Source organism: Pteropus medius, unplaced genomic scaffold, assembly GCF_902729225.1.
Source record: "Pteropus medius unplaced genomic scaffold, Ma_sr-lr_union100, whole genome shotgun sequence".
NCBI classification, from domain to species: Eukaryota; Metazoa; Chordata; class Mammalia; order Chiroptera; family Pteropodidae; genus Pteropus; species Pteropus medius.
This window is the reverse complement of record NW_024348242.1, coordinates 89,967-117,862: the sequence shown is the minus strand read 5'-3', so window position 1 is coordinate 117,862 and position 27,896 is coordinate 89,967. Positions and strand designations below refer to the sequence as shown.

The 27,896-nt window shown below is 40.9% G+C and overlaps 3 protein-coding genes across 8 annotated transcripts in view; 2 read left to right on the top strand and 1 right to left on the bottom strand.

Annotated features, from left to right (window-relative positions):
* The first annotated feature begins 11 nt into the window (after positions 1–11).
* Positions 12–15,142, top strand: ZNF140 (zinc finger protein 140). 4 transcript variants are annotated; one of them, XM_039879156.1, is made up of 5 exons: positions 12–383; positions 719–771; positions 2,500–2,626; positions 2,869–2,967; positions 12,951–15,142. In XM_039879156.1, exons 2-5 carry the CDS (start codon positions 763–765, stop codon positions 14,114–14,116), a joined length of 1,401 nt encoding a protein of 466 aa, XP_039735090.1. In that variant the 5' UTR covers positions 12–383; positions 719–762; the 3' UTR covers positions 14,117–15,142. The 4 variants fall into 4 exon arrangements, with proteins under 4 accessions (XP_039735090.1, XP_039735089.1, XP_039735093.1 ...); XM_039879155.1 differs by having other exon boundaries at positions 12–387; XM_039879158.1 differs by having other exon boundaries at positions 14–145.
* A 5,968-nt stretch (positions 15,143–21,110) lies between these two features.
* ZNF891 (zinc finger protein 891) lies at positions 21,111–26,525 on the bottom strand. Its single transcript, XM_039879154.1, has 2 exons — positions 26,202–26,525; positions 21,111–23,005 (listed from the first exon to the last, which is right to left on the bottom strand). Exon 2 carries the CDS (start codon positions 22,883–22,885, stop codon positions 21,257–21,259), a length of 1,629 nt encoding a protein of 542 aa, XP_039735088.1. The 5' UTR covers positions 22,886–23,005; positions 26,202–26,525; the 3' UTR covers positions 21,111–21,256.
* ZNF10 (zinc finger protein 10) overlaps positions 26,421–27,896 on the top strand; it is a 14,712-nt gene continuing 13,236 nt past the window's right edge. For 2 of the 3 annotated variants that reach the window (XM_039879153.1, XM_039879150.1), the window contains exon 1: positions 26,421–26,522. The gene's annotated coding sequence lies outside the window, so the exon portion shown is untranslated. Of the gene's footprint in view, positions 26,523–26,684; positions 26,874–27,896 lie in introns of those variants that run through there. The other variant, XM_039879152.1, reaches the window with a different exon arrangement.

Below are 27,896 nucleotides of genomic sequence, written 5' to 3'. Positions count from 1 at the left end.
GTAGTCGTCTGAACACACCTTCCTCCGGCCCCCACCATCTCGGGTGCTGTGGGCGCAGTGCTCTCCGGGAGTTGTAGTGCGTGAGCGGGAGCCTTCCTCCCTCGCGCGCTGAGGCCCCCGTGGGTCGTGGGACGTGTAGTCTGAGGTCTGCCCTCTCTGTCTCCGGCACCGTGAGCGTGGGGCGTTCTGGGAGTTGTAGTGCGTGAGCGGGACCTTCTTCCCACGCGCGTTGAGGCCCCGGCGGATCCTGGGAACTGCAGTTGTCGCGGCCTCACGGCCTGGTCCAGCATACCTGTCGCTGAACCTCCGAAAGGCGCGGTTCGCGGGTGGCTGGCTGTGGGGACCCTGGACGCAGAGCCGAGTGTGGCCTTCTTGTGCGGGATGTAGGTAAAAGGGCCCACCACGCCCGCACCGGGATCCCCGTCAAGTGGCCCGGGGCGGGAACGCGGTCTGGAGCCCGGAGCACTTCGCCCACCTTGCCAGAATCGCGGAGGACGCGCCTGTCCCGTGACCCCGTTAAAGCAGGAGGAGCTGGGGCTGCGGGTCAGGCTAGGCTTCCCGGAGCCCCCGCCGCGGCAGGAGGGGTGCCCTGCGCGCGTGTGACGAGGGCGACGGGGCAGGCGGTTGCGGCGCGCCGGCAGCCCCGGCTGGGGGAGCCCGGCTCCTCGGCGCTGCCCAGCGGGCCCGCGCGCTCAGGACCCCGTTCTCTCCCTGCCAGCTCCGCGTTTTGCACTTTCCTGTTCTCGGCCCCTCCCGTGAGCCATGTCTCAGGTAAGCTGGCGTGTCCTTTCTTCTTCCTGAAAGAAGCTGTGATTTTCAGCATTCGGGGACATAGGCTCCTTTTTTTTCTTCTGAAACGACTTGCCCCGCAGAGCCACAGGACCCCGCCCCGAACCTCTCCTCCCGACACTTGTGCTTGGGGGACGCGAGAGCGTTGACCCGAAGCCATTCCGACGCGGGCGGGGATTCTGACGGGCTGGGCTGCTTCAGGGTTTGAAGGACGGAGGCAGCCAGCTGTGACGCTGCCCCCTTTTCTCCCGATATTACAGAGAGAAGTGCATTACTTTATGTGTCCGGCTCCAGCTGCCCTTCATTCACTCATTCATTCATTCATTCATTCATTCATTCATGTGCCTATTGAGCATCTACTGTCAGCACCTGAATCAGTGGTCACCTCAGACCGTGGTCCCTGGACCCGCAGTGTCAGCATCCCTTGAGAACCGATTATGTTCATGAGCCCCACCCCAGACCTTCTAAACCAAAAACTTGGTGTCGGGTTGAGCAGTCTGCGTTTTTAACAGTCCCTCCAAGCGATTCTAATGCATAGCCCATCCTAGCTGGGGAATGCAGCAGTGAGCAAAACAAAATCTCTGAATTCAGAGTTCATATTTCAGACATGACATTAACTTTATATAGCAAGGAACACTGGTTATTTTTGTTTTGGGTGTGGCTAAGTGCCTGGCTGACAGTTATGCTTCCCAGACGCTGGGAATAAGAAGGCCAGCCATTCCAAATTAGTCCCTCTGTTTTCAGTTCCACTTCTCTACCTTTTTGTCTCCTTTGTCTCCAGATCCAGAGGTTCTCCAAGTCTGGCTGATGAGTCGTTTCCACCTGTGCTGCAAATCCCACTGTTTCCTCAAGGAAGCAGCTTCTTCCTCTGTTAATCAATAATCTGTTATCACTTAGAACAGTTTTTGTTTTTGTTTTTTTTTAACTGTAAAACGTAACTCTGCCATGCATTTGGGGCTGTTATTAGTGTGGGATCTTTTAAAATTCCTTTTCGGGCCTGACAGTTACGTGGATCACTCAAATGATGCAAAACCAGCTGTAAAGCAGGGGCTTATGATCACCCCTCACCCTGAGGGAAAAAGCTTTAGGTCCCATCGTCAGAGGTATTAACATTCCCTCTTTGGGAGGTCCCTGTACTTTATTGCTTATTCTCCTTGTTCTGTGACATTTCTAAAATCGCTTCTAAGTTCCACAGCTGTTTCTTCAGGAGTGGGGATGAGTGTGATAAACTTGAGAGTGCGTGTCTCATTTCAGGGGTACTGCTGCTGTCTGCTATAGCTCGTTAGCAAGAAGACATTCTTGCCAAATCACGTTAAAATAGTCTAGAGTTAAGGAAACTTTTTATTGCCTCTTAAACACAAAGGAATCGTCTTCATTATTTATAAAGTGCTGTAAGACCTTAAGAATTGTCATAACCAGAGCCAGAAATCCATGCTGTTCACATGTATACTCTTTTGCCTTTCACAAAATTGTAAATTATCTCAGGACAAATCACATTTTTTTCGTCCTTTTCTCCATTATACAGCAAAATTACAGCAAAATAAAACAGGCTCTTAGGTATACTCTTAATAACTACTCAGAATTCTGAAAATTCCCATTGCCACTGCTCATACTCACTGTCCGCCCTCCACAGTGGGACTCGCTTCACTCCTTGCTCATGGCCTTTGAAGTGTTGGTGCTGGTCGTGCAGATATCTGTATGTTTTTTCAGGGCTCGGTGACATTCAGAGATGTGGCCATAGACTTTTCCCGGGAGGAATGGGAATGGCTTCGGCCTGCTCAGAGAGATTTGTACAGACAAGTAATGTTGGAGAACTATGGCCACCTGGTCTCACTGGGTAAGTTTCCCCCCCACCCCTACAATCTCCCCTTAGCCGGAATCTGACCTTTAGTGTGGTGGTTGTGAATCTTGATTACCTGGCTGAATATCTCAAGGGAGCTATGTTATTATTATTATTTTTTTTGAATTTTAAGATGGTCTTTAGATATCTATCATACTTAACATCTGGCGTTTCTTTCAATAGTCTCTGTTTTCTGAGGATTCAAGGACTGATTTTGCATTTATTTTGTTTTCTGCAAGCAGGTCTTAACTTCTCGAAGCCAGATTTGGTTTCCTTTTTGGAGCAAGGAAAAGAGCCTTGGCTGGGGAGAGGAAATGTGAGAAGAGATCTGTGTTCAGGTGAGTGAGTTAGAAGCTGGTAGAGAAATTTTTTAAGTAACAACTCACCCAGTCAATGAGAAGGCAGTACGTTTTTATGTTATTTGGAAAGTTTTCCCTTACAGATACCAGAGATGCAAAGACTGAAGTCTTGCCCACAACTGTGTAAATGACTACTTCATACTCTCTTACCCGTCTGCCTTCTGTTTTCGTCTTATCCTGTCCCCCACTGTCCCACAGACATATGTGTCCTTCCTGTCTGGGCTCTGAATGTCATTTCTTTTTGACCTCTCTTTCTTTCTTGAAATTGGCATATGCCTCTGTTTCCTAAATCGGAAGGTATGTATTTTTTTCTTTATATTGCTGTTCTATTTAGCCATCTTTGAAAGATGAATTCATTACTCTTTAGTTAATTGATGGACTTATTCATTCACTCATATATTCTCTTAGCAATATTTAGTGAATTTTAATCTTAAGACTTTTTCTTAGGTGCTACAGAGAGTAGAAGGCACACAAAAGTGTAATAACCATCAAGGAAGATACACCCTAGTGAGGTAAAATGGGTCCGTAAGTAATTTCGTTAGAGGTCCTGAGATTGGAAGTTCAGCAATGAGAAAAAAGGAATTTCTGGGTGGTGTTTTAGGCCTGGATAATTTAAATAGGGGTCGTAGTAATAGAAACATAAAAGACAGGAAAAGGGTCGGTTTTGGAGAAAAGGTGATGAGTTAGCTTGAGATTTGCTTGGTGTGGGGAGAGGATGTTATTCCCAAGTGAAAATGTCCACCAGGCTGTTGGAATGCACCTCAGAAAAAGAGTCAGGTTAGAGATGTAGATGTGGATGTGTTATATTAAGAAGCAAAAAATGAAGCCATGAGGTTGATTGATTGAGAAGTGCTCAGAAAGCTTTCTTCACTTTACATTGGCAACAGAATTGTTGGCGAAGCGCTTTGAAGATAAATATGGCCATGCCACATTTGAAGACTCTGATGTAGAAGAGCTACTTGTATGTGTCCATAAGTGCTAGGATTGTTTCTGGAGCCCGCTGCCAATGGCAGTTTACTGACCTCCGAAGAGCAGTCCTGTGGAGGTAACAGGACGATCACTTACATTTACTGAGAGGCGGCAGCTCGGGAGGACTGATGGCGGGGACAGGAGACGGTGCTGTGAAAACTGAGGCCTGGCTTTGAGGAGAGTGGTGATGGTTAATGTCACACACTGGAGACCGTCAGGAGGACGTGGAGGGGAACATGGAAAGAAAGTACTGACGTGCGCTGGTCACGAGGTGAAGCAAGTGTAGGAGGCTTCGTTTAAGTACGAAGGACTAAAGAAAAATGTCCTTTTGTAAAAGTTTTAAAAATAGTAAAACCAATAGAACTATGTCCAAAGAAGCGAGATAAAGGGCAATCATGGAAAAATTGCCTCTACGCTAGCTAGCACAGCTCTTGCAGGTTTTGTGTGTTCTCTCCCGTACCTTTTCTGGAAGGTGAAATGTCACACAGATAGAAGTCATGCATAAAACATGAATGTGCAGCTTAACAAGTTATTATAAGACACTCACGTCACCACCACCAAAGTCGGTGAGCAGACACTGCCAGGTCCCCACGAGCTTTCTGCATACTCACCCCAGACACCCGCACCCCTCAAGGGTGCTGTGCTCCCTGCTTTAGTGACAGTAACTTCCTTGGTTTTCTTACGGCTTTAGGACTGTTTGCATCTTTAATCACTGTAGTTTCGGATGGTTGGTTTGTGAACTTTACGTGGAGGGGCTCGTAATGTTTACGTATACATCTAACGTATATGTTATATTGTGGTTTGCTTCTCAAAATTACTTTAAGATTTATGTGCTTCGCATATTGTTCTAGTGGTTCGTTCCATCGTATGGGTGCATACACCCCACTTTATCCATCCTGTTATCAAGGGCTTCCTGAGTTGTTTGCCATTTAGGGCTGTGGGGAGCAGTGTTGCTGCTGTCCGTGTCCCCAGGTACCTGCGGCATGTATCTCAGAGTGGACTTGCCGGGTCAGAGGGCAGGGCGCCTCCTCCGCATCGTGGTAAGTGGCTCCCCTCGCACCCGTTCTTGGCAGCACCCAGTGCTGCTCGGCATCGTGCGGTTCGCAGTCAGAGGCGCGCAGCGCCAGCTTCCCGTGCTTTAAACTGCCCGTCTGATGGCTGCTGAGGTCGCGCACCCTCGCCCACAGCTGCTGGCCATCTGGACACCCTTGTCCGTGAAGTGCCTCTCGAAGGCGTTTGCTCGTTTATCTGTTGGATTCCCTTCTTATTCATTTGTAGTTCTATGTTTTGGATACAAATCCTTTAGTTGTATTCGCTGCAAATATCTTCTCACATGTGGCTTATTTTCCACTCAGCAACCTCTTTTGATGAACAGAAATCCTTAACTTTAGTGTAGTCGATTTATTAATCTTTCCCTTTGTGGTCAGCATTTTTTTGACCTGTTGAAGTCTTTTCCTGCCATGAGTCGTGATAAGGACATTTTCCTAGATTTTTTCTTTAAAAAACCTAGTCACTTTGCCATTCACATTTATATCCATGGTCCACTATTATTTTGTGTGTGTGTGCGCCTGCATGTCATGTGATTTAGTGGTCAATTTTGATGTCTTCTATGTGGATATCCAATTATTTCTGGTACCATACATTGACATGTCTGGTCTTTCCCTCGCTGTTTTTGTCATAAGTTAAATGTCAATTTTTGTGTGTGTTTCTGGGTTCAGTATTCCATTTTGTTTATATTTTCTATTTTTCCATAAATCTGGATTGCCATAGTTACAAATTTTATAATGGATAATATGTTATTGTATTTCGCCTCACCCTACCCGCTTTTTGTTAAATAATGTAAATTACAGATGTCTTGACTTCGCACAGTACTTTCGTCGTACAGTACTTCACTATCGTGTATAAAGTATAGGGACACTTTCTATATAATTGAAATATTGTTTTCACACTAAAAACAACAATTTTGCCTAATATTATTTTAATGTGCTGTCCATATATAAATGCTCCATGAATGTGTCTTATAGCTGGATTGTTTTTTCTCTGCAGGATGATGAAATTTTCTTATTTTTCTGTGTGTCCTATAACTTTGGGTTGTGACTTATTCATTTTGATATTTTAAGACCTTGGGTCTTGTTTAAATTCTGTCGAGATGTTCATTTAAGCATGCTGTCAGCATGGACACGCCGAGGCCACATGGTCTAACCTGTCTTCTGTGTTTGTGGTTCCAGTGACACTGGTTTCACAGCCCCTGTAGGCCTATTGTATTTGTCCCACATATGCACCTCCTAGTGGCCTTTCTGGAACTTGGGCAGTGGGTTCCCCTTTTTTAGTTCTCACAGCCTTTGGTATGCTATTTAGGGTCAGACCGATCATGTACAGCTCAGGGGTAGATGCATGGTTTCCTACACGGCTTATGGGGTCACCTCCTTGAGCTCCATTCTTCACAGTCTTCCCCCACCCTTCCTGGCTCCAGGGCCCCTCTGTTCCGTCAGTTCGTCTGGATAGAAAGCCGACCTTTAGTTCTCCCTCCGTTATGCACTTCCTGTGACTGTGTCTGCCTGTTTAGCCAAGCAACAAGGGGAGAGAGAAAAAGAAAAAAAATGGGTATTAACGTCTGTGCTCTTAAAACTGCAGACTTTTCTGCTGTGAAAAAGGTCACCCTGCCTTGGAGTTTGACTCACCCGTGTGACTACTGCTGCTGCAGGGTGCCATGTTGTTGGGCAGGGTGAACGAGGGTGACAGTCAACAACAGGATTTCTCTGGCCAGAGCGGCTCCCTCTCCCATCCTCGGAGCAGAAACAGGAGCGCCTTCTCCTCACACCTGCGCCGTTCGTGTGCTGGCTGCTTTTGAGTCTAGGTTTCTGTGGTCTGCCTCAGTCTCTAAATTCAGCAGGCAATTGATTGATTATCATATTCTGGAACTTAGAGATAGCACAGTGCTTCTCAAACTTTAGTTATTTGGAGAGGTTTTTTCTTACTGTTGAGTTTTAAGAGAGATTTTTTTGCTATATTTTGGATTATGAGTCTTATCAAATGTGTCTTTTGCAAATTCTTTCTCCTAGTCTGTTGTCTGTCTTCTCATTCTCTTGACATTGGCTTTTGAAGAGCAGAAATTTTGAATTTTCGTGAAATTCAACTTACTAGTTCTTTTATGGCTTTACCTTTGGTGTTGTATCTAAAAAGTCTTTGCTGTATTTGTGGTCACCTAGGGTTTCTCCTTCGCTATCTTCTTTATAGCTTTGTCTCTTACATTTAAACCTGTGATCCATTTAGAGTTAAATTTTATGAAGAGTGTAGAGTTCGTATCTAGATTTACTTTTATGTAAGTGAATGTCTGGTCGTTTTAACATAATTTGTCGAAAAGATTATTTTTGCTCTTTTGTGTTGTCTTTACTCCTTTGTCAAAGGTCGGTTGACTGCGATCATGCAGGTCTGTTTCTGCGCTGTCAGCTCTGTTCCACTGATGTGTTTGTCTGTTCTTTAAGCAGTACCACACTGTCCTGTTTACTGTAGCTTTGGAGTCTGTCGAAATCAGGTGGTGTCAGTCCACCAACCTTGTTCTTTGCCTTCAATACTGTGTTAAGGTACTGTAGTCATTTGCTTCTCCCTGTAAACTTGAGAATCAGTTCATCAACATTCACAAAATAACTTGCTGGGATTTTGATTGGGGTTGTGTTGAATGTATAGATCAAGTTGGGGAGAGCCAACCTCTTGACAACAGTCTTCCTATCTATGAACATGGAATGTCTCCATTTAGTTCTTCCTTGATATCTTTCATTAGAGTGTTGAAGATTTCCTCATATAAATCTTATACATATTTTGTTTTGTTATACCTAAGTATTGCATTTTTGGGGGTGCTAATTATAAATAGTAATGTGTTTTAATCTCAACTTCTGGTTGTTTATTGCTGGTATGTAGGAAAGTTTTTGACTTTTGAATGTTAAGTTTGTATCATGCAATCTTGCTATAATCACTTATTAGCTGCAAGAGTTTTTAGTAAATTTTTTCTAATTCTTTGCATAGGCAGTAGTGTCATCTGCAAACAAAAAAGTTTTATTTCTTCCTTGCCAATCTATACCTTTTATTTCCTTTCCTTTCTTATTGCGTTAGCTGAGAATTCCAGTATGACGTTGAAAAAGCATTGGTGAGAAGTGAAATCCTTACCTTGTTCCCAATCTTATTGGGAAAGCTTCAGATCTCTCATTCATTGGGAAAGCTTCAGATCTCTCAGACATTAACTATAGGTTTTTTATGGATGTCCTTTATAAGTTGAGTAAGTTTTACTCTATTCCTAGTTTGTTGAAAGTTTTTTTTTTTTAATTTTTTCACTAATAGGTGTTAGATCTTGTAAAGCAGGTCTACTGGTAACAAGTTTCCTTAATTATTGTCTGAGAGAATATTTCTCTTTCACTTTTGAAGGATTTTCACAGGGTACAGAATTATAATTTTTTTTTTCTATCAACATTGTAAAATTTTCACACTACTCTCTTCTTGCTTGTGTGGTTTCAGAGAAGTCATATGTAATTATTATCTTTGCTCCTATATAGGTAAATTGTTTTTCTTCCTCTGGTTTCTTTCAAGCTTTTTCTTTAAGTTAGAATATATGTCTGAGTACAGTTTTGTTTTGTTTTGTTTTTTTGACATTTGTCCTACTTGGTGTTCTCTGAGCTTCCTGGATCCGTGGTTTGGTGTCTGACATTAATTTGGGGAAATTCTTGGTCATTATTGTTTCAAATACTGCTTTGTTTATTTTTTTCTTCTCCTGGTCTTCCCATTACATGTCTGTTATACCTTTTGTGGTTATCCCACAGTTCTTGGTTTTCTGGCTTTTTCAGTCATTTTCCTTTCCAGTTTTGGAAGTTTCCATTGAGTTAGTATCCTCTGGCACAGAGATTTTTTCCTCAGGCAAGTCTAGGCTATTAATGAACCTATCAAAGGCATTCATTTCTGTTGCAGAGTTTGTGATCTTTAGCTTTTTTTAAAAATGTTATTTTATTAGTTTCAAGTATACAGTGTATTACTTAGACATTTATATAGTTTATAAAATGATCCTCCTAATTCCTCTTTCTCTCCTCTGGCTCTCCACCTAGCCATCACATTAATGCTAACTGCATTCCCTGTGCTGTGCTCCCCATCCCCGTGACCATCTATCAGGTGCTAATTTGTACTTTAACCCTTCACCCCATTCTTCCAGCCCCCAATTCCCCTCCTCTCTGGCCATCACCAGATTGTCCTCTGTATTTGTGAGTCTATTTTTGATTAGTTTGTTCTTTTTGTTCCTTAGATTCGCATATAAGTGAAATCATGTGGTACTTATCTTTCTCTGACTTATTTCACTCAGCATAATAACCTCTAGGTCCATCCATGTCATTGCATATGGTAGGATTTCATTTTTTTTAATGGCTGAGTAATATTCCATTGTTTATATGAACCATAACTTCTTTATCTAATCGTCTCTTGATGGGCATTTAGGTTGCTCCCATATCTTGGCTATTGTAAATTGTGCTGCCATGAACATAGGGGCGCATAGGTCTTTACGAATTATTACTGTGGTTTTCTTTGGATCAATACCCAGTAGTGCAATTGCTGTGTCAAAAGGTGTATCTATTTTTAATTTTTCGAAAAACCTTCAGACTGTTTTCCATGTTGACTGTACCAGTTTGCAGTCCCACCAACAGTGTGTGAGAGTTCCCTTTCTCCACATCCTCGCCAACACTTGTTCTTTGATTTACTGTGATGGCCATTCTGGCAGGTGTGAGGTAATTTCTCATTGTGGTTTTCATTTGCATTTCTCTGATGATTAGTGACCTTGAGCATCTTTTCATATGTCTTTGGCCATCTGTATTCCCTCTTTGGAGAAATATCTGTTCAGGTCTTCTACCTATTTTTTAATTGGATTGTTTGTGTTTTTGTTGTCGTCGTCGTGCTGTATGAGTGTTATATATTTTGGATATTAACCTCTTATCAGATATATCATAAGCAAATATCTTCTCCCAGTCAGTTGTCTTCTAGCTTTTTTTTTTAAATCAAGACATTTTCAGAACAGTTTCAGGGTCACAATAAAATAGAAATGTACAGAGATGTCCCACACAACCCCGCCCCCACACACGCATAGTCTCCTCCATTATCAACATCCCCCACCAGAGCGGTACATGTTCCAACTGATGAACCTACATTGAGATAATCGTCCTAAGTCCATAGTTTATATTAGTGTTGCTTTTTGACTTATAATTTTTCTCTCTCTGCTTACGTTAGTCATCTGTTCTCACGTGTTGTCCACTTTTTCCATTAAAGCCCTTAGCATATTAATAATAGCTTTTTTTAAAAATTCCTGATCTGATAATTCCAGCATTCCTGCCATATATAACTTGAATTCTGATCTCTTTAAACTTTTTTTCTTTTAGTATGCCTTGTAAGTTTTTGAAAGTAAATATGATTTACTGGATAAAAGGAACTGTGGAAATAGATAGACCTTCGTGTTGTAGTGGTAAGCCGTGGGGCGAGGGGAAGATTTCTGTGGCTCTGTGGTTCGGTCTCAGTCTTTTAAGTGAGCCTGTGCCCCTGAACTGTGACCTTTACCCATGCGTCTCAGTTTCTTCCCTCACTTAGGTGGGGCAGGATGACTGGGAGGGTTGGAGTTGAGTACATCTCTTCTCCCAGGTACGTTAGGCTCCGGTAAAATAGTGTCTCCTGAGAGCAGGCCCCATTAATGAGAAAGAATGCTCTACGTGTTTCAGAATGGTTCCTTTCCCGCCTCCCTCTTCCAGAAGCCTGAGATGACTTTTCCTGGATGCTCACTGCAAGGTCCTGGTAGAACTACTGGAGATAAAACTCAGAAAAATTGAGGTGGGAGTGCCACTATGACTGGGTGCCCCTGGAGTTTTTAACTCATGGACTTGCAGTATGGAGCCTCCAGCTATCTGTCAGTACAGTTTCGGTTTTCCTAAACCAGCCCTGATTCCCACAGGGTTCTGCTCCTGGTTTCTGCTCCAGCAAGTTATGATTCTCTGTACCCTCCTATTTTTCCAATTTGGGGGGACATTCGTTTGCCCTCTGACCTCACTTCACTTCTCTGATGGATCTAAGAAGAGTTGTCAATACTTCAGTTCAGCTTTTTACTTGTTATTAGGACACAGCAGCAACTTCTAAGCTTCTTACATACAGGACCAGAAACCGGAAGTATCCTGTAATCATTGTTAAAATCTTGTTTTCCAAAATTTTTCTTCTTGTATACTATAATAAGTATGTGCTGATGATAGAGGATATTTCTGATTTTTTTTCAATGCGAATACATCTTAAATTTTTGCTTGAAGTATATTAGTTGCTGATTTATCATAGGAATCCTTTGTTACGTTAAGAATAAATCCTCGTATTCCCCCTTGGCTTTTAATAAGTATAAGCGATAAGTTTTGTCAGATCAATTTGGCATCCGCAAAAAAGAGTGTGGCTGTAGGAGGTGATGGGAGGATGTGGGATGACTTTGAGGGAGGGAAGGGGAATAAGGGATATATAATTAGCATTGTACCTACATCTTGAATCTAGTTTTCTTGGTTGTGCTTTTTACTCTCATTGGTTTGGTAAATCATAAGGCAAATAGTATACTAAATCTATACAGTTAACTCCAACAGCTTTTAAAAATATCATTAAATGTCCAGGTCACCTTGTATATGTCATACTGTCTTTCAGTTTTTGACTAGTATCCTCAAATGAAGCCTTTCTTTATCTGTTGCAGTGGATTTTTATATCTTGTCTCTGATCTTTTATATACTTTTTACTGTAAATATAATGGACTTACTCTTGTTTCTTCTATCATTAGTTGTTTTCTTCTGTGTTCTCTTAATCTCCCTATTTATTTTCTTAGCTCCCAAAGAGAATTATTCAGTTTATATCCCCAGGGCTCATAATGAGGTACTCAGTAGAAACGGAATTGGTTTATAGAAGAGTTAGGAAAGTAATTTAAGATTTTCTCTTTATTGAGATGATCATTTTCTTAACAGCTATTCACTGCTTGCCAATCCTAATCTTTTATATTATGTGCCTACCATATAGGTATAGATCTTGGGTTATTGCTTAGATACATATTAAAGAAATATGTATTCTTTTTCTAGAAGCTTACAGTCAGTGATAATAAAAGATAGCATTTCCCCCCAAACAAATGTCAACGTGTGTTTTAGAGAAGAATGAAAATTTTAATGTAATTTGGAAATAATTTTAAAGTTATAAGAATAGTATAGAGAATACTAATATGTCCTTACATTCACCTATTGCCAACATTTGTTTTGTTATTTGGTACATGATTTTTGTTTTCAGAAACATTCAAACATAAGTTGATACATCATGGCCACTTACCCGTACGTATTTTCTAATAATAAGGATATGAGAGACTATATTTTTCAAAAGCCTTCATTTAAATGTCTGGAGAAAATCAGGGCCTATGTTTATTTATCTAAAGCATCTGATAGAAAGACTGTTATAACCAAATTGAGCATCGGATAGAAGTTTGCAGAGCAGAGTTAGAGTGAGGATCATAGGAAATAGTTTTCAGAAAAACCTTTATTTATTTGGATTAGGTCACTGTAAGATGTTCCAAAGGCACTAGGTGAACAGTCTGATGCCCCTGTGGGCACTTACAGTTTATTAGCAGCACTAATGAAATTTTCACTTCCAGTCCATTCTGGCAGCAAATAAAGTTTAGATGGAGGTGAGGACGACTAACAACCTCCCCTTCCCAGTTACCTATCTTCTTCATAGTTCTATTTTTCCTTCATCTTCAGATTCTTATATTTAATCTTTCTTCCTATTCACCTAAATCTCTCCTCTGTTTGACGTCTTGTGAATTTCTGGGTAGAATGCTCGGATTTCAGAGTCATGTATGACAACTACAAAAGCGGTAAAATGCCAAGAATGTTTTCAATTTAATTCTCTCATTGAAAAGGGAACAATGGCTTTATTTTACTCAATATAGAAAAAAAAATTAGCTTTGTTTTTTTCAGTTTCAGAGTCAAATGATGAGATCAGAGAGTTTTCTCCAAAAAATGTCATATATGAAAATGACTCATCCCAGTATCTGATAAAGGAAAGAATTCTGAGCCAAGGCCCTGAACATTCCAGTTTGAGAGGAGGCTGGAAATGCGAGGACGTTACCGCGATGCTACAAAGAAATCAGGGATGTGTCAGGCAAGTGACAGTCTCTCACCAAGCAGCCCTGTCTCAGCATAGTATCAGCACCGTGGAGAGGCCCTACGGATGCCGTGAATGTGGGAAAACGTTCAATCGGCGCTTTTCCCTTGTGTTACATCAGAGAACTCATACTGGAGAAAAACCGTATGTGTGTCAGGAATGCGGTAAAACCTTCAGTCAGATCTCCAACCTTGTGAAGCATCAGATGATACACACTGGAAAGAAACCTCATGAGTGTAAGGACTGCAGTAAAACATTCAGTTACCTTTCCTTCCTCATTGAACACCAGAGAACACACACTGGGGAGAAACCCTATGAATGTCTGGAATGCGGAAAGGCCTTTAGCCGTGCCTCCAACCTCACTCGGCATCAGAGAATTCACATCGGGAAAAAACAGTATGTATGTAGGAAATGTGCGAAAGCCTTTAGCAGTGGCTCAGAGCTCATTCGTCATCAGATCACACATACTGGAGAGAAGCCTTACGAATGCGTCGAGTGTGGGAAAGCCTTTCGGCGTTCTTCACACCTTACTCGACATCAGAGCATCCATACTACCAAAACCCCCTACGAATGTAGCGAGTGTAGGAAAGCCTTCCGTTGCCACTCATTCCTAACTAAACATCAGAGGATTCATGCTGGAGAAAAGCTCTACGAATGTGACGAATGCGGTAAAGTTTTCACGTGGCATGCATCCCTTATACAACATATGAAAATTCACACGGGAGAAAAACCCTATGCATGTGCCGAATGTGGCAAAACCTTTAGTCGGAGCTTTTCCCTCATTTTACATCAGATAACTCATACTGGAGAGAAGCCCTATGTGTGTAAGGTGTGCAATAAATCCTTCAGCTGGAGCTCAAACCTTTCTAAACATCAGAGAACACACACTCTCGAGAACCCCTACGAGTATGGAAAGTCATTTAATTACCACCCGTTTATCACTGCACACCAGGGAATTCACACTGTAGAGAAAACCTAAGACCGTATGGATAAAGAAAATAGCAGCTAATGCCTTACTTTGACTTCAGAGCCCTGTGTGAATGTGTTGAAATGTGAGAAAATGTGGTCCCTACTGCATTCAGTATCCTGGAGAAAAACCCCAGGAATATGTGGGGGGAGCCATTAAAGCTGCTCTTTCTTTTTGTAATACTGGAAAGTGAAGTCAGTCAGTACCGAGATCTTCATCGGGTAGGGTTCCCTTACTGTACATTAACGACTTCCTCCCAGGAAAGAGATGCATGTTCAGTCCAAGCGAGAAAGCTTTTAATTAGTGGTCTGTTCCCATTCGGCGTCTGTCATCCCAAGTAGGATGGAAGGCATAGGTCAGGGCGCCCTTTTTCCTGGATAGCAGAAACTTCGCGATGAAGCAAAGTTACACAAACAGTGGTTTGGGAAGGCCTTCATGTTTCATGCAGTATTTATTAAATTTTAAAATACTCTTCTAAGAAGAAAAGGCAGCCCTATAAATGAACTGAATATAGGTTGACCTGCAATATTTGAAACCTGTGAAATCATACAGGGGGACAAGTACCGTTGTAAGACGTGTAGGAAAATCTTAGCGTCCTGAGAAGTCATACTGGAGGGAATCAGTGCGGGAATGTTTTTGTAGGGGGAAATATCTGAGAAAAGAAAGCTATTAATAAATCTTTTGACTTATAATAAATTAGTACTTGCTGTTTTTCCCACAGCCTGTGTGATTCTGAAAATGCAGTTACCACAGTATTGACACTGATGGCGAAGAGCAGTGTGCTTTTGTGGAAACACAAGCATAATCATAGAAACATTTTTAGGTATCTTTTTAACTTCAAGACAGTGTTTGGATTTGAGGTTATGCTAACACATGTATCCTTGAATCTGACTAGATGAGTCTTACTCAGTTGGAAATGTAAATAAGGTACACCACAGGAAAATGCCAAGGTAGTTTTCCTCTTGCGGCATTTACAGTGAGAATATTTCTTTTGTAAGCACTTTTTTTTGTCAAAATAAATCAGGTTTTTTCACTTTGCGTGGATACCTTGCCCATTTTTTAATGTTCCAGTTAAAGGTTTATATTCTCTCTGAAGCATCTGCCTGCCTCTTGGAAGACCCTCCCTTGCATCTAGTATATGTACTATGCAATTTAGTGCTTGAATATGTGCCTCATTTTTTTCATGTCTGTAAATATTTCACAAAATGAGGTTAGCATTTTTTCTTTCCCACTCAGTGTAACAGAACACATAGCTGTCGCCTAACAATTGCTTTTCTAGAATTACCCAAAGCCTCTAACTCTACCAGAAAAACTTGTACAACCCCTCCCTTTCCCACAGTGTGGCCAGCATTATCACTCCCTGACACCATGCAGAGCAGTTCTTTGGTGAACAAGATGTCCTTGTCACTTCACAAGTTTGTAACTTTCAGGGATGTGGCCATCGACTTCTCTCAGGAGGAATGGGGCCAACTGAACCCTGCCCAAAAGAACTTATTTGGGCATATAATGACGGAGAGCAACAGGAACCTGGTCTGAAGAGGCTGCCATTCCTCTAAATGCAGAATTTGAATTTCAGTGTCTGCTATCTCCATGGGAATGTTGGGGTGGGCTCTAAATTGCCTGGCTGAAACCCTCATCTCTGTCCTTGAGGACATGATTTTAAATTGGTAGAAGTGTTCTTGTTCTTGTAACAGCTTCTCTTTACTAAGGTTGGGTCTAAAACTGAGAAAAACTATGGTTTTGAAGTGTCTACTTTCTCCCTCTTAAAAGCAGAACTTTCTATTTCTAAACCAAATATGAGCTCCTTATTGGAGCAAGGGAAAGAGACATGGAGAAAAAGGTGAAAAGAGGCAATCAGGCAGGAAGTGTCTTTACAGATAGTCCAGCTCACAAATAAAGTACCTGCATCTTTTTATCAAAAATAATAATTTTCCCCCAAAATTCCCTTTATACAACACCATTCTGAACTACATAACATCTAAAAAGTCCTCTCATTTGCGGTAAGGTATTTCAGAAAAGAACAACTATTATTTTTAATTCAATTGACATACAGATAATTCCTAGAGTATACAATAAAGATGTCAAAACACATGCCACTGGAAAAAGAAAGTGAACAGTTTGTATGTGTTTTTGTTCATACAGTATGCTTTATTTGTCATTGCAAGGTGATGGCAAGGTCCATAGTTGCTTTCTTTCACTTAATTTTTGCTCATACACCTGTTGCATCTTTGCATATTTAAGACATCATTTGTTAGAAGCTATGGTGTTTTCCAGAGGTAGAAGACAAGGTTGCCTGTTTTTTCAAGATGAAATTCAGTTAACAATAGCTAGACACATTGAGCTGCAGAGAAAAGTTGATGTACTTTAAATTACTTATGTAATATTTTAGTTCCAATTTATATTATACTGTTGAGACAGAGAAATGGTGATATGCAGTGACCATCTTAGTACGTGTGAAGGGGTAGACATCCAGTTTGGACATTTTGATCTATGCGATGACATTTATATTTCAGACACAATTTTCTTAGGTTTGCATACACAAGTTGTGTAAAACTTATGTGAAACATACTCAGGAATGCAACTATTATATGTCTGAGACCACTACAGCACTTTATTTGTCGTCGTGGTTATTCAATTATCCATATATTATAAAAGTGTCATACTCCCAATGAACGCGTCTATCCTTTACAGAAGAGCACATTAGGTAACCTTTCACACAACACGTGGAACCTTTCCTGGAACATGACTCATTCATTCTATGACAATTTCGGTGTGAAACCTTTTCTGAATTAATTTGCGTTTACCTTGAGTAACTCGTGTGTTCAGAGTGTACAGCAGAATGACTTTCAACATCGGCACACAGAGGTGCGGCTGTCATGCAGTCGTGTCAAATACAGACACATCTGTATTTCCTGTTATCCCTTCAACTGAATGCAGTGTTGTTACTATGAGGTTGAGTTTAACTGCTACTCCTAATATTTTCAAAAAGTCTGCGTCTAGATAGGATGCAGTGTTGTGGCGACAACCAGATAAAGCAGATAAATTACAAAAAATGTTTCTAAAGGCACCATAGAGCTGTGGAAGCAATGAGGGATAAGCCCAAATTCCAGAGATGGGACAGTCCTTCTGAGGTAACTAATAATCACAGGCTATTTCTTTTCCTCTTGTAAGCATTTCCTGATCTGGGATGTGGGCTGAAGATTGGGCTTGGCCCAGGAAAGAGCCTTTGCTGGGGGAAAGAAATGAAACGTTATAAGGGTCGTTTGAGGTTGAAGTGGCAGATGAGAAACACACAGCTGGTTCTCTCCCATGGGGCTTTTGCTGAGGTTTTGGGCTGTGCTGGAGGCTGGGGAGTGAGGTGAAAAGCTTCTACAAGGAAGAGTGAAATTCCTGCAGTGCCTGTGGTACTTAGGAAAGAACCCACCAGGAAGAGGAGTAACTGCCTGGAATACAGTCGGCCTTGTCCTCAAGCCATTGTCAAGATATGAAGCTGTAAAGGGCAGAAGGCTAAGAAGACTAGCCCTACCAAGGCATCAGATTTAAAAGCTTAGGAGAGTCATATCCAGAATATAAAGGCTAAGTAGAGGTAAACTGAGTCATATTAAAAATTCATTCAGGCTCTGACCTAGCTCCATCTGTGCCTGGACTGAGGCGATTAGCCCCTCAAGCTATCAGAGGAAAGGAGAAACTCTGCTAGAAGGTAACATAACCTGGAGGCCCTATGGTTCTTCTAAACTTTATGTCTGGCATACGAAATGCACTTCTTAAATTACAGGTGAATGTAAGTCATGATATACGTTAGTGTGAATTTCCTATTTGTTAGAAATTGTTATCAACTTGTCCTAAAATAACTCTGGGAAGAAAATGAGACTGTTTTCTGTCAAATTTCATACATGAACTACTACAATAGACTCCTAAACTAAGATTTTTTTTTTTTTTACAACATCCAGTGTGATCTTTTTAAAACAAGCAATTTCAATCTCTTATGAAAGGTTCATAAGGAGCTTCTCATAGCTCTTCAAATGAAAAATAAACTTGTGCCATCACTAGAGAGGTTTTTATGGTCTGGCCTACTTTCCAACCTTGTTTCATATACTCTCCTCCTACCCCCCCGCCTAACAATTTTCCAGTTACTGCCCGCCCCCCACCCAAATATGCTAAGGTCTGAACGAGGACTTTGCCTTTTGTTGTTCTATGTAGCTCTTTTCAAATCTCCCTTCAGGTCTCCCAATAAGGTATAAAAAGAGCCCATGCCCTTTAGCAGTGTTTTCAAAAAGTTTTCGTATAAAAAGCTGGAGACAGAAAAGGTGGTTGAAAGGTGGTTTTGAAATGAAAAAAAAAAAAAACTTACAAAAGGTATAGACTCTATGTATCCAAAAATAGCCTTAAAAAAATCAATTTACAACTTCAAAGACACTAAAAGCCATACTTGTGATATTTATTAAGAAATTCATGATGGAATTGTTCAATTTAAAAAAAAAAATCCACTGAGCTCTGTTTACCATTTAAACTAGAAAACACATAGGTAAAAGACAAAAATTATGACTCAGAAATAACCACATATCATTTTTATATGTTTTTCCAGGACATTTTCAATGTACACATATATTTATAATATATATTTTTATAAAAACATACTTTCATATTTTATAATTGTATTTAAAAAATCACAATATAGTAAATACATCCCCACATATCAATAAATATATAATTACATTTTAATGACTGCATTATATTCCACTTTATAGACGTAATTTTAGAAAACCAAAGCTGTCACTGGGAATTTAGGAATTTTCCAGTTTTTCACTACAGCATGAAACAGATGACCGTTGTTACTTATACATACTTGAAGGAAGAGTTCTCTTCTAAAAGCTCAGAAACAAATTGCTAGGTTAAAGGTTATAATATTCTCACTTTGGACACAAATTTCTGACCTATCACGAGGATCTGTATTAATTTACGCTCCCATCACTAGCCTAAAGAGGGACGCTGCACCCTCACCAATGCTGGGTCACCTCCCTCCTTTTAACACAATGTAGCAGCATGTGGACCCTGACCATACAAAAGAAATTATATAAGCTTGTGATGGGGAATGGGAGAGGGAGAATATTAATAAACAGTAAACTGCAGTTCTCTTCCTAGTTTCCTTCTGCGTGCCTGTCATGATGGAATATCTTATTATGCCGGGTGAGACTCTAGTGCTTAGAAAAAAGAAATTTGATTCGATCCAATGTTTGCCTTACACAGTCACTTAAAACCCATCCCTTATTTTAAGTTAAGCTTCCACTGAAACACTAAGTAAAAAAATTAACTGAAAAACCTTAACTGTTTAAATGAATAGCTACTATGGGCTAAGTACTCGGAGTAAAATAGTGAACAATTTAGACAAAGTTCCCACCCTACCAAAGCTCCAGGCAATACTGTGACAGCGTGAAAGTGTTGTTAAAGCAATTACACGGTAATTCACCCTAAAGGATGACTAGGCCGGGTTGAGATCCAGAGAGTGATGAGACGCAGGAGCAAGGAAGGGGGCCTGAGAAGACAGGTAGGAGTTTAAGCGTGAAAGGTCTTGTAAAAAGATTTTATCTCAAAGAAGGAAAAAACCAGGGGAGGATTTCGAAGTGAAATGTAATATAATCACATGGGTACTTTAGATGGATCCCCCTGAAAGCAGTGTGATGAACAGAGGAAAGGAAAGCAAGATGTAGCAAAAAGTACTGTTCACGGCAGTATTGGTAAAAGACATCTGGAGGGGAAAGGGACTGAAAACATGTTACATCCACATAAGCAAATTCTAAGCAGCTATTAAGAATGAAATGGAATACATACGACATGTACTACATGTACTGACATATGTTTAAAAAGATAATGAAAGGTATGACAATTTTTATAAAACGATATATTCATATGTACGTAGAATCAAGTCTGAGTGCACACTCATCTACATTGCTAAGTTTCCAAGGCAGTAGAGTCTGAGGAAAGGCTTTCTCTTCTCTTGCGTAGAGCAGAGGCTGTTTACACTTTTCTCATATGTATGTATTAGTTTCATAATTAAAAACACCAACAGGAATAATAGAAGGATGCTGTGGTAGCTGCAAAGAAAAGAGTGGAACGAAGTAAGAGCTGAGGGAGGGAAAACAGTCACGAGGCTGCTGCAATGAAGTCAGGTGAGATGTGCTGGGTGAGACTGCCCGAGGCCACAGCGGCTGGCGTGCCAAGACTCCGGTGGGCCAGAACTGGTAGAGAAGTCCAACCCCAAGCAAGCAGAGCACAACTGCCCTTTCTGAATACCACTAAAATGATCTCACACAAGGACAAAGTCTACATTGAATACAAAACAGTTAACTCTACGTGTTTTTTTTTTTTAACAAAATTATTGTATTGACTGCATTCGTATACTGCTTTTAAGAAAAGCAATAAGCTTATCTTTCCCATGTAAAAAGATGTCCAGGCATAAGCAGTGCGTGCTGGTCCAGCTATTTAAAGATGTCTTTGAAGAACCAGGATCTCTTTCTCCTACTCCATCCTTAGGCCATTGTTGTCATTCTCAAGGTCACAAGATGGCTCCTTCAACTCTAGGAATAAAAGATTCAAAGGGAAAAGAAAGGGGAATGCAGAAAGGCAAAGTGCAAAAACAGACAGGTCTGTCCCTAGTGATACCATTTTTGATTAATCAGGAATGAGAGATATGGCTACATTTGGCTGCAGGGAGGCTGAGAAGAGTTTTGTAAACAGACATTAGTACTGGGAGCTAAAATCGGGTCACCAGTAGGGAAGGATGAGCTTGTCTAATTGGCTACTAGCAAAATCTGCCACACGGCCAGAAATCAACTCAAGAAAATATCAATAAAGTACTATACAGTCCAGATACTTTGAACATAATGCAGTTAACTTAAAAATCAATAAGAAACTGAAAACCTTACCTCACGTATTGCAAACACATAATTCTAAATAGGTATGGATCAAAAAGTCATAATATTAGACAACACTTAGAATCAAAACCAAATAAGGTGACAGACCAATGTTTTATATAGCCAAAGAAGTGTTTAAAGGACTATTTTTCAGCCGTAAGTGCATATTTTAGAGGACAGAAATAATGAGCTTGGGGTCCACCCTGATACAATGAAAATGGCAACTCCACATTGCCAACAATTACGGGGATTCTCTCCCAGTATGAATTCTCTTGTGTATCATAAGTGAAGAACTCTGACTGAAGGCTTTTCCACAGTGCGTACATATGTAGGGTTTCTCTCCAGTGTGAGTTCTCACATGTCTTTTAAGGGAAGAGGAAACACTGAAGGTTTTCCTACATTCTTTACATTCATAAGGTTTCTCTCCAGTGTGAGTTCTCACATGCATTCTAAGGGATGAGAGACCACTAAAAACTTTCCCACAGTCGTTGCATTCATAGAGATTTTCTCCAGTGTGTATTTTCTTGTGAACTTTAAGGTGAGAGCTTGTGTTGAAGGCTTTTCCACAGTCACTGCATTCATAGAGTTTCTCCCCAGTGTGAGTTCTCTTGTGCACTATAAGGTAAGAACTTGTGCCAAAAGACTTTCCACAATGATGACATTCATAAGGTTTCTCTCCAGTGTGAGTTCTCACATGAGCCTTGAGAGACGTTTTTTGACTGAAAGCTTTTCTGCATTGATGACATTCATAGGGTTTCTCACCAGTGTGAGTTCTTACATGTCTCCTCAGGGTTGAGGAATCACTGAAGACTTTCCCACATTCTTTACATTCATATTGTTTCTCACCCATGTGACTTCTCTCGTGCAAAATAAGATTAGAAATCCTTTTGAAGGCTTTTCCGCACTGATTACATTCATAATGTTTCTCTCCAGTAGGAGATTGTTCCTGTTGCTTCAGGGATGAATGACAGAAGATTTTGTTTTTATTACATTCACAGGAATTTCCTACCGTATGAAAATTGTTACGTATTGGAAGCATATTCTTTTTGAAGTATATACCATGTTTGGAGCATATGTACACTTTTTGTGCTGTTTGAATACTTTCAAGATGCCACAGCGCTCTATCATATTCATGATTTTCACAGAGCTTCTCGCTTACAGAGTTTTTCTCATAAATGTTTAAGATTGAATCGTGCTTCAAACTCTCAATATCTAAGTAACATTTATAACAATGTTTGCTGGTAGAAACTCTCTTCGAAAAAACAAGTTTTGATTTAAGTTTGGAGTTTTCCTCTAATTCATGACAGTCATAGACTCTGTCTTGATATGCTGTTTGCTTTTGGGTAAATGTAACTTGCCTCAAATTACCCTCTGGGATCTTGTGTTGTTTTCTGATCCTATGGCATTCCCAGTCTTCCTTTAATGTAGAAGACCAATCGTCCATTATGAATCTTACCATTTTCACCCCATTGGATGTTTCTTCCCCCAAAATATTCCGCTTAGTTGATTCTTTGGTTTTAATCTGAATCTCCCAGTCTGGATAGGTGTCTTGAGGAATTCTTTTCATAGTTCCTGTCTCTTGACCCAACAGGGAGATCACAGTAGGCTTGCATAACTGATATTCCACCGAGATGAGATTTATATAGTTTTCCAACATCACATCTTTGTACATACTTCTCTGAGCGGAGCCCAGCATCATCCACTCTTCCTGAGTGAACTCCACGGCCACATCTTTAAAGGTTACCGGTCCCTGTAACCAGGTTACTGGAAATCCAGCCACCCTCATTTCTTCTCCAGTATTTCTCACACAGAAACAGGTAGAGTCTTGTGCAGTCAGAGGCCATACAGAAGATAGGTCAGTATCCGCCATCGTGAGAATCTAAGAGTGGCATCCGCCTGCACATCAGGGTAGAGAGATCAGGATATTTCTTTTCTCTTCTTGTTTCTCTGATCCAGCCAGGGCAGGGGTGCATTTCACTGGGCATCATCCCTGCAGATAAAGAGGCAGGTTCAGATAAAAGAAGAAATGTGGAAATGACCCCAATGGAGTCAAGGTAAAAAAAAAAAAAAAAAAATTTGTATACCCTCCTCCCTCTCGCTCAGCAAGATCTGACCAGCTTAAAATCTTTACTGGGACTTGTAATGACATGCAATATTGTCAGTTATTCTTGGCCACCATCTAGAACTGTTACCTTAGTTATTTATACTGGCTTCACCTGCAGATTATTTCTCAGCCCTGGGCGGAAGAAGCATGCATCATTAAAAAGAAATGAAAGCTAAAGAGAACCAGTCTAAAAAGGTGTAGTTATTTAAATTTCGTGCATACTTTGCTATTTTTTAAGTTATATTTTTGGAATGACTAAATCTTCCTGCTAAACACAGCTGTTTTAGGCAAACTTGTTTTATATATAACTTGGTATTTACGTGATTGACTTCACATATGGTTAATAGGACTGGTGATTTGGCTGCTATCTTACTTAGGAATTTTAATGGAGTTGTTAAAGGTAGATCTGTGACTCTGAAACAAAAGTTCATTTGATTACCTCCAATTTAATCTCTCTCCCCAAAGTCAATATTTCCTTTTGATAAATTAGTCTACATAAAACTGGAATGGGATCAACAGAGAAGGATGAACTATGTTCAAGCTTTGGGAGTGAAGCCTTAACAATATTAGATGGCTTAGTTCTTTCCTGAATAATTTTTATAATGGTGTAATATAAAAAAACCACATAACACATAGTGTGACTATAAAAGACGAATGCTTGAAGACTTTAAGGATCACAGTAAATCATGCAATATTTTATTATGCTAATATTTTTACAGGTCTCTTTTTGAAGATTAACTTTCAAATGCAAGCCTCCTATCTCAGCATTAGACTTCAATAGAGTTCAGTTTCAATGGACAAAATTATAGAATTCACATCTTAATTTAGACGGGTAGATCTTTGACAGGTAGGTTTAATGTCTCTATGCCAGCAATGTATATAACTGTTGCTTTAATGTAAATTACACAGAAATAGACTTGTCTGAAAGTATTATTGTAATATACTAAAAAGGGAAAAAGAAGTTTCTGAGAAACAGAAGATCCAACACAGAGATGAGATGAGGGCATGGATGAGGGTGAAGGGAGGTGCCAGTATGCCAGTGTGCCGCATGCCTAATGAATAATGATCGGTCTAGATTGTAGGAGGATGGAAGGCTCCTTGGGATATGTGTTCAGGAAAAGAGAAAAGTGATAAGATTGTATGACAGGTTTTTACCTTGAGGCAAAAGGAATCAAGAGGCACTTTACACAGGTTTAAGAAAACCAAAGCAAATGAATAAAAAAATGCAATGATTAAAAACAGAAAAAGTAAAATATGTACAAGAAAGAAACTTATTATGGTTCACAATAAAGACTATTTTACACAGCTATCATGGTAAAAAAACACTGAGGCAAAATTTTTAGCCAAAAAGATTTAGCCAAAATTTGCAAAAGAACTATAGTGCGATACTTGCAATGTAATTACATTGTGATTTAAGGATGTAGGAAAGGAAGGCAGGGTGTGGAAGTAAAAGTAAAAGTTTATTCTCATTTAACACAGTAAGTGGAAAAATGTCTCATTGGTGAATAAAAAAATACTGAAGACAGTTGAAAGCTAGAGCTGCTTAAAAATTTGAAAGTGGCTGCCACTGAGAATAAACAGGGGCCTCCTGTTTTATGAGCCTTTTAACATATTAGACTTTTAAAAATGTATGTACTCATTTCTTGGAAAATAAGGAAATTACAGAGAAAATAATTAAGCAATCAAATCAAGAAGTAGAAAAATAGCAACAAAGTAAAAGAAAATTAAAAAACTGACAGCAAAAGTTACTCTAACAGAAAACCAAAATACAAAAACATTAAGACAAAACTAAAAGATTGCAAAAACATCCTAAATCTGTTTCTCTGAAAATATTAAAGTAGATATATATACTGCAGGACAAATCAAGAAAATAAAGATGGCCCAGATAAATATTGGGCTCCAAAAACAGCTATAGTTACAGCAGTGATTTTAAAAATCACTATGAATGAATAGCATGAAGAACTTTATGTAAACAAACTTAAAGATTTGGATCAGATGAACAATTTTCTAGAAAAACCTAAGTGTCCAAAATTGACTCCATAAGAACTACAAAGCCTAAATCAATCAATTACCCTTTAAAAAAACATTGAATCAGAAGTAAAATATCTATCCCTAAAGATTTTGAGCCCAAAACTTTCAAAGGAAAAACTATTTTTCAGAATAGGAAACAAACAAACAAAAAGCTGTGCTTCCCAAATTATTGACACTTGAAAAGTCTTTTTAGAATATTACAAAGAAAGAAGACTGAAGTGCAGTCATATTCGGAACACTGAAAAAGTTCTAAGTTAAATATTAAATTAAATATGGCAGTATATCAAAGTAATATTATCATATCACATTCAACATGGTTTAACCAGGAATGCAAGAATGGTAGAAAAGCGGAAATGTTATCATTACTATAATGTAATAGTATAATGCACACTCTTGCACCCATCACTCTATTTCGAAACGACCTGGAAGTGACATCATTTGTAAGTATTTCAGAATTTACCTCTGAACAGGAACCCTTCAAAAATCATAAGCAGGATTTTATCACACTACTAAATTAGCAATAATTCCTTAAAATCAAATATATAGGCAGTGTTCAAATTTTTGTTATCTCATAAACGCTTAATTTTCTTTTGACTTATGGTCCAAATAAGATTCATACAATTTTAAGTCTCTTTTAATCTAAAATTTGCCTTAGGGAAATTTTATTACCGTGATGCGATCCATTACTAGATTTAGGCTTATATCTTCTGGAAAAGCCGTTGGATAAAGTAAGACGTGGACCCAGGACACCCCTGCTCCCTTCCCCTACAGATCAGAGTCAAACTCGCGGCCCTGCTCCAGCCCTCTGCGGACCACCAGCAGCTCCAGGCAGCGGGCAACGCCCCCCGCTCACCTGCTCACCACCCGCTTCCCATCCCCCGGGGTACCGCGGAACCCCGGCCTCGGGGAAGGGCCTCGCCTGTGGCCGGCCCTCCCAGGAGCGCCTCCCCTCCACCCGGCTTCCCGTCTCCTCAGGCCCCTTTCCCCGGCGGCTGTCAGGGCAGGGCCCTCCCTGCACGCAGCGGAACTTAGATGACTGCTGCCCACCTACCCTCTCACTCGCCGCGTCTCCTCCATCGCGTTCACCTGTCCTCGGGATACCTGCCTCTCCGCATCGGAACTACCCGGCCTCCGCGAAAACCGAGAGCGAAGACGTGATGAGCGGGCAGCGGCGCCCTGAGCCGCGCATCAGGAGGAAGGCGGGGCTCGGAGCTCTCGCGCTCGGCGGCCCCCGGAGTCGGGGGCCGGGACTACATTTCCCAGGAGGCCTCGCGCCGCCTCGCGTAGGGATTCTGGGCCCTACGTCACGGACGCCGTTCTCCGCGGAGGGGCCGCGGCGCGAGACGCGGAGTGTGCGCGAGGGGCTCGGAAGGTGCGTGAGTGGTCGAGCCGGGGGCGCGGCCGTGCGTGAGGGCCCGGGCGCGTGAGTGCGTGTGTGCGTGCGCGTGCCCCGAGCCGGGGCGCGTGCGCAAGGGGACGGGGGCGCGCGGCGTGGCTGGAGGGGCGCGTGGGCGCGTGGGCGCGTGGAGGGGCGGGAGGGCGGCCGGGTGAGGGGGTGGCCGCGACGCAGCCCAGCCGCCGCTCGTCCTGGCGCTGTCCCGGCGCTGTCCCCGCCCCTGCCGCGCCGCCCTCCGCGGAGGCTCCGCTCCTCATTGATTAGCCGTCGCCGCTGCCTTTGTGACGGGATCGCTTCCCCCATCGCAGCTTCTAGGGGTTCGGACAGGTAGATGCGAAGGTGCCGGGGTTAGTGTGTCTGTGTCCTTGCTTCGTCGTCGGACACGTATCTGTCCTTTTAGCAATATTGCGGTTTGTTAGCCTCATCGTTCTAGGTAGACGGTAAATTCATCAATAGATAATTTTTCTTCTTAGCGGTGATTTTTACCCCTTGCATGAATTACTTTTTCCCCTTGCGTGGTACTTCTTGAATTCACGTCGTAGCGTTAATAGGAAACGTTCCTGTTTTTTTTCAAGAATAATGACAACCCCTCGTGTTTGCATGTGCTGTGTGGTGGTGGTTGTGCGTTTGAACCACATATTCTCAGTGATGCAAAAGAAGGTTTCTTCTGTTCCTACTTACTTTTTTTCCCCTTCCGACTGAAACTAGATGGTTAAAATTTCGCATATGGCCTTTCTAGCAACTGCTGAAAATGATCATGCTCTTTTTTGTTAGCGTAGGAAATTTCTTAATAGTAAACGCCTTACGTTTCCGAGAAAAATCCAACATTGTTATATTGGGTTTTAAAACTACATACTCTGGTTTCTCTGTTCGAGGATATTGTAGAAGTTTTATGCTACAGCCATTGATTACGTAGGTGGCAGAAAGAGCTGTATAGATTTCTATTTCTTGGTCTAGTCTAAAAGTATTGATTAAAAATGTCGGTCTTATCAATATGTGCAGTGTTTAGGATCAAGCAGGTTTGTGTGTGGCCTTTAAAAAAAACACATCTCTAGCTCCTAGCTTCCTGTTCTTCAGGATTTTTTTTTTTTATTCTCAGATTAACTGGTGGTGTGTATTGTGTTTTTCCTAGTTTTATTTTTCACCGACATCTCATAAATTTAATTATTTTTATTTTCTCGACACTAGAGTTGTTAAATTAAGATAATTCGTATCATCTGACATCTAGTATGAATGTCGAAGATAAGGTTGACATCAAAATTCCATAGATCCCACCCAAAGTATATGGAGAAAGTAAAGAATTTCAATTCTATCTATACCTTAATACCAGAATATACTATGTTTACAAAA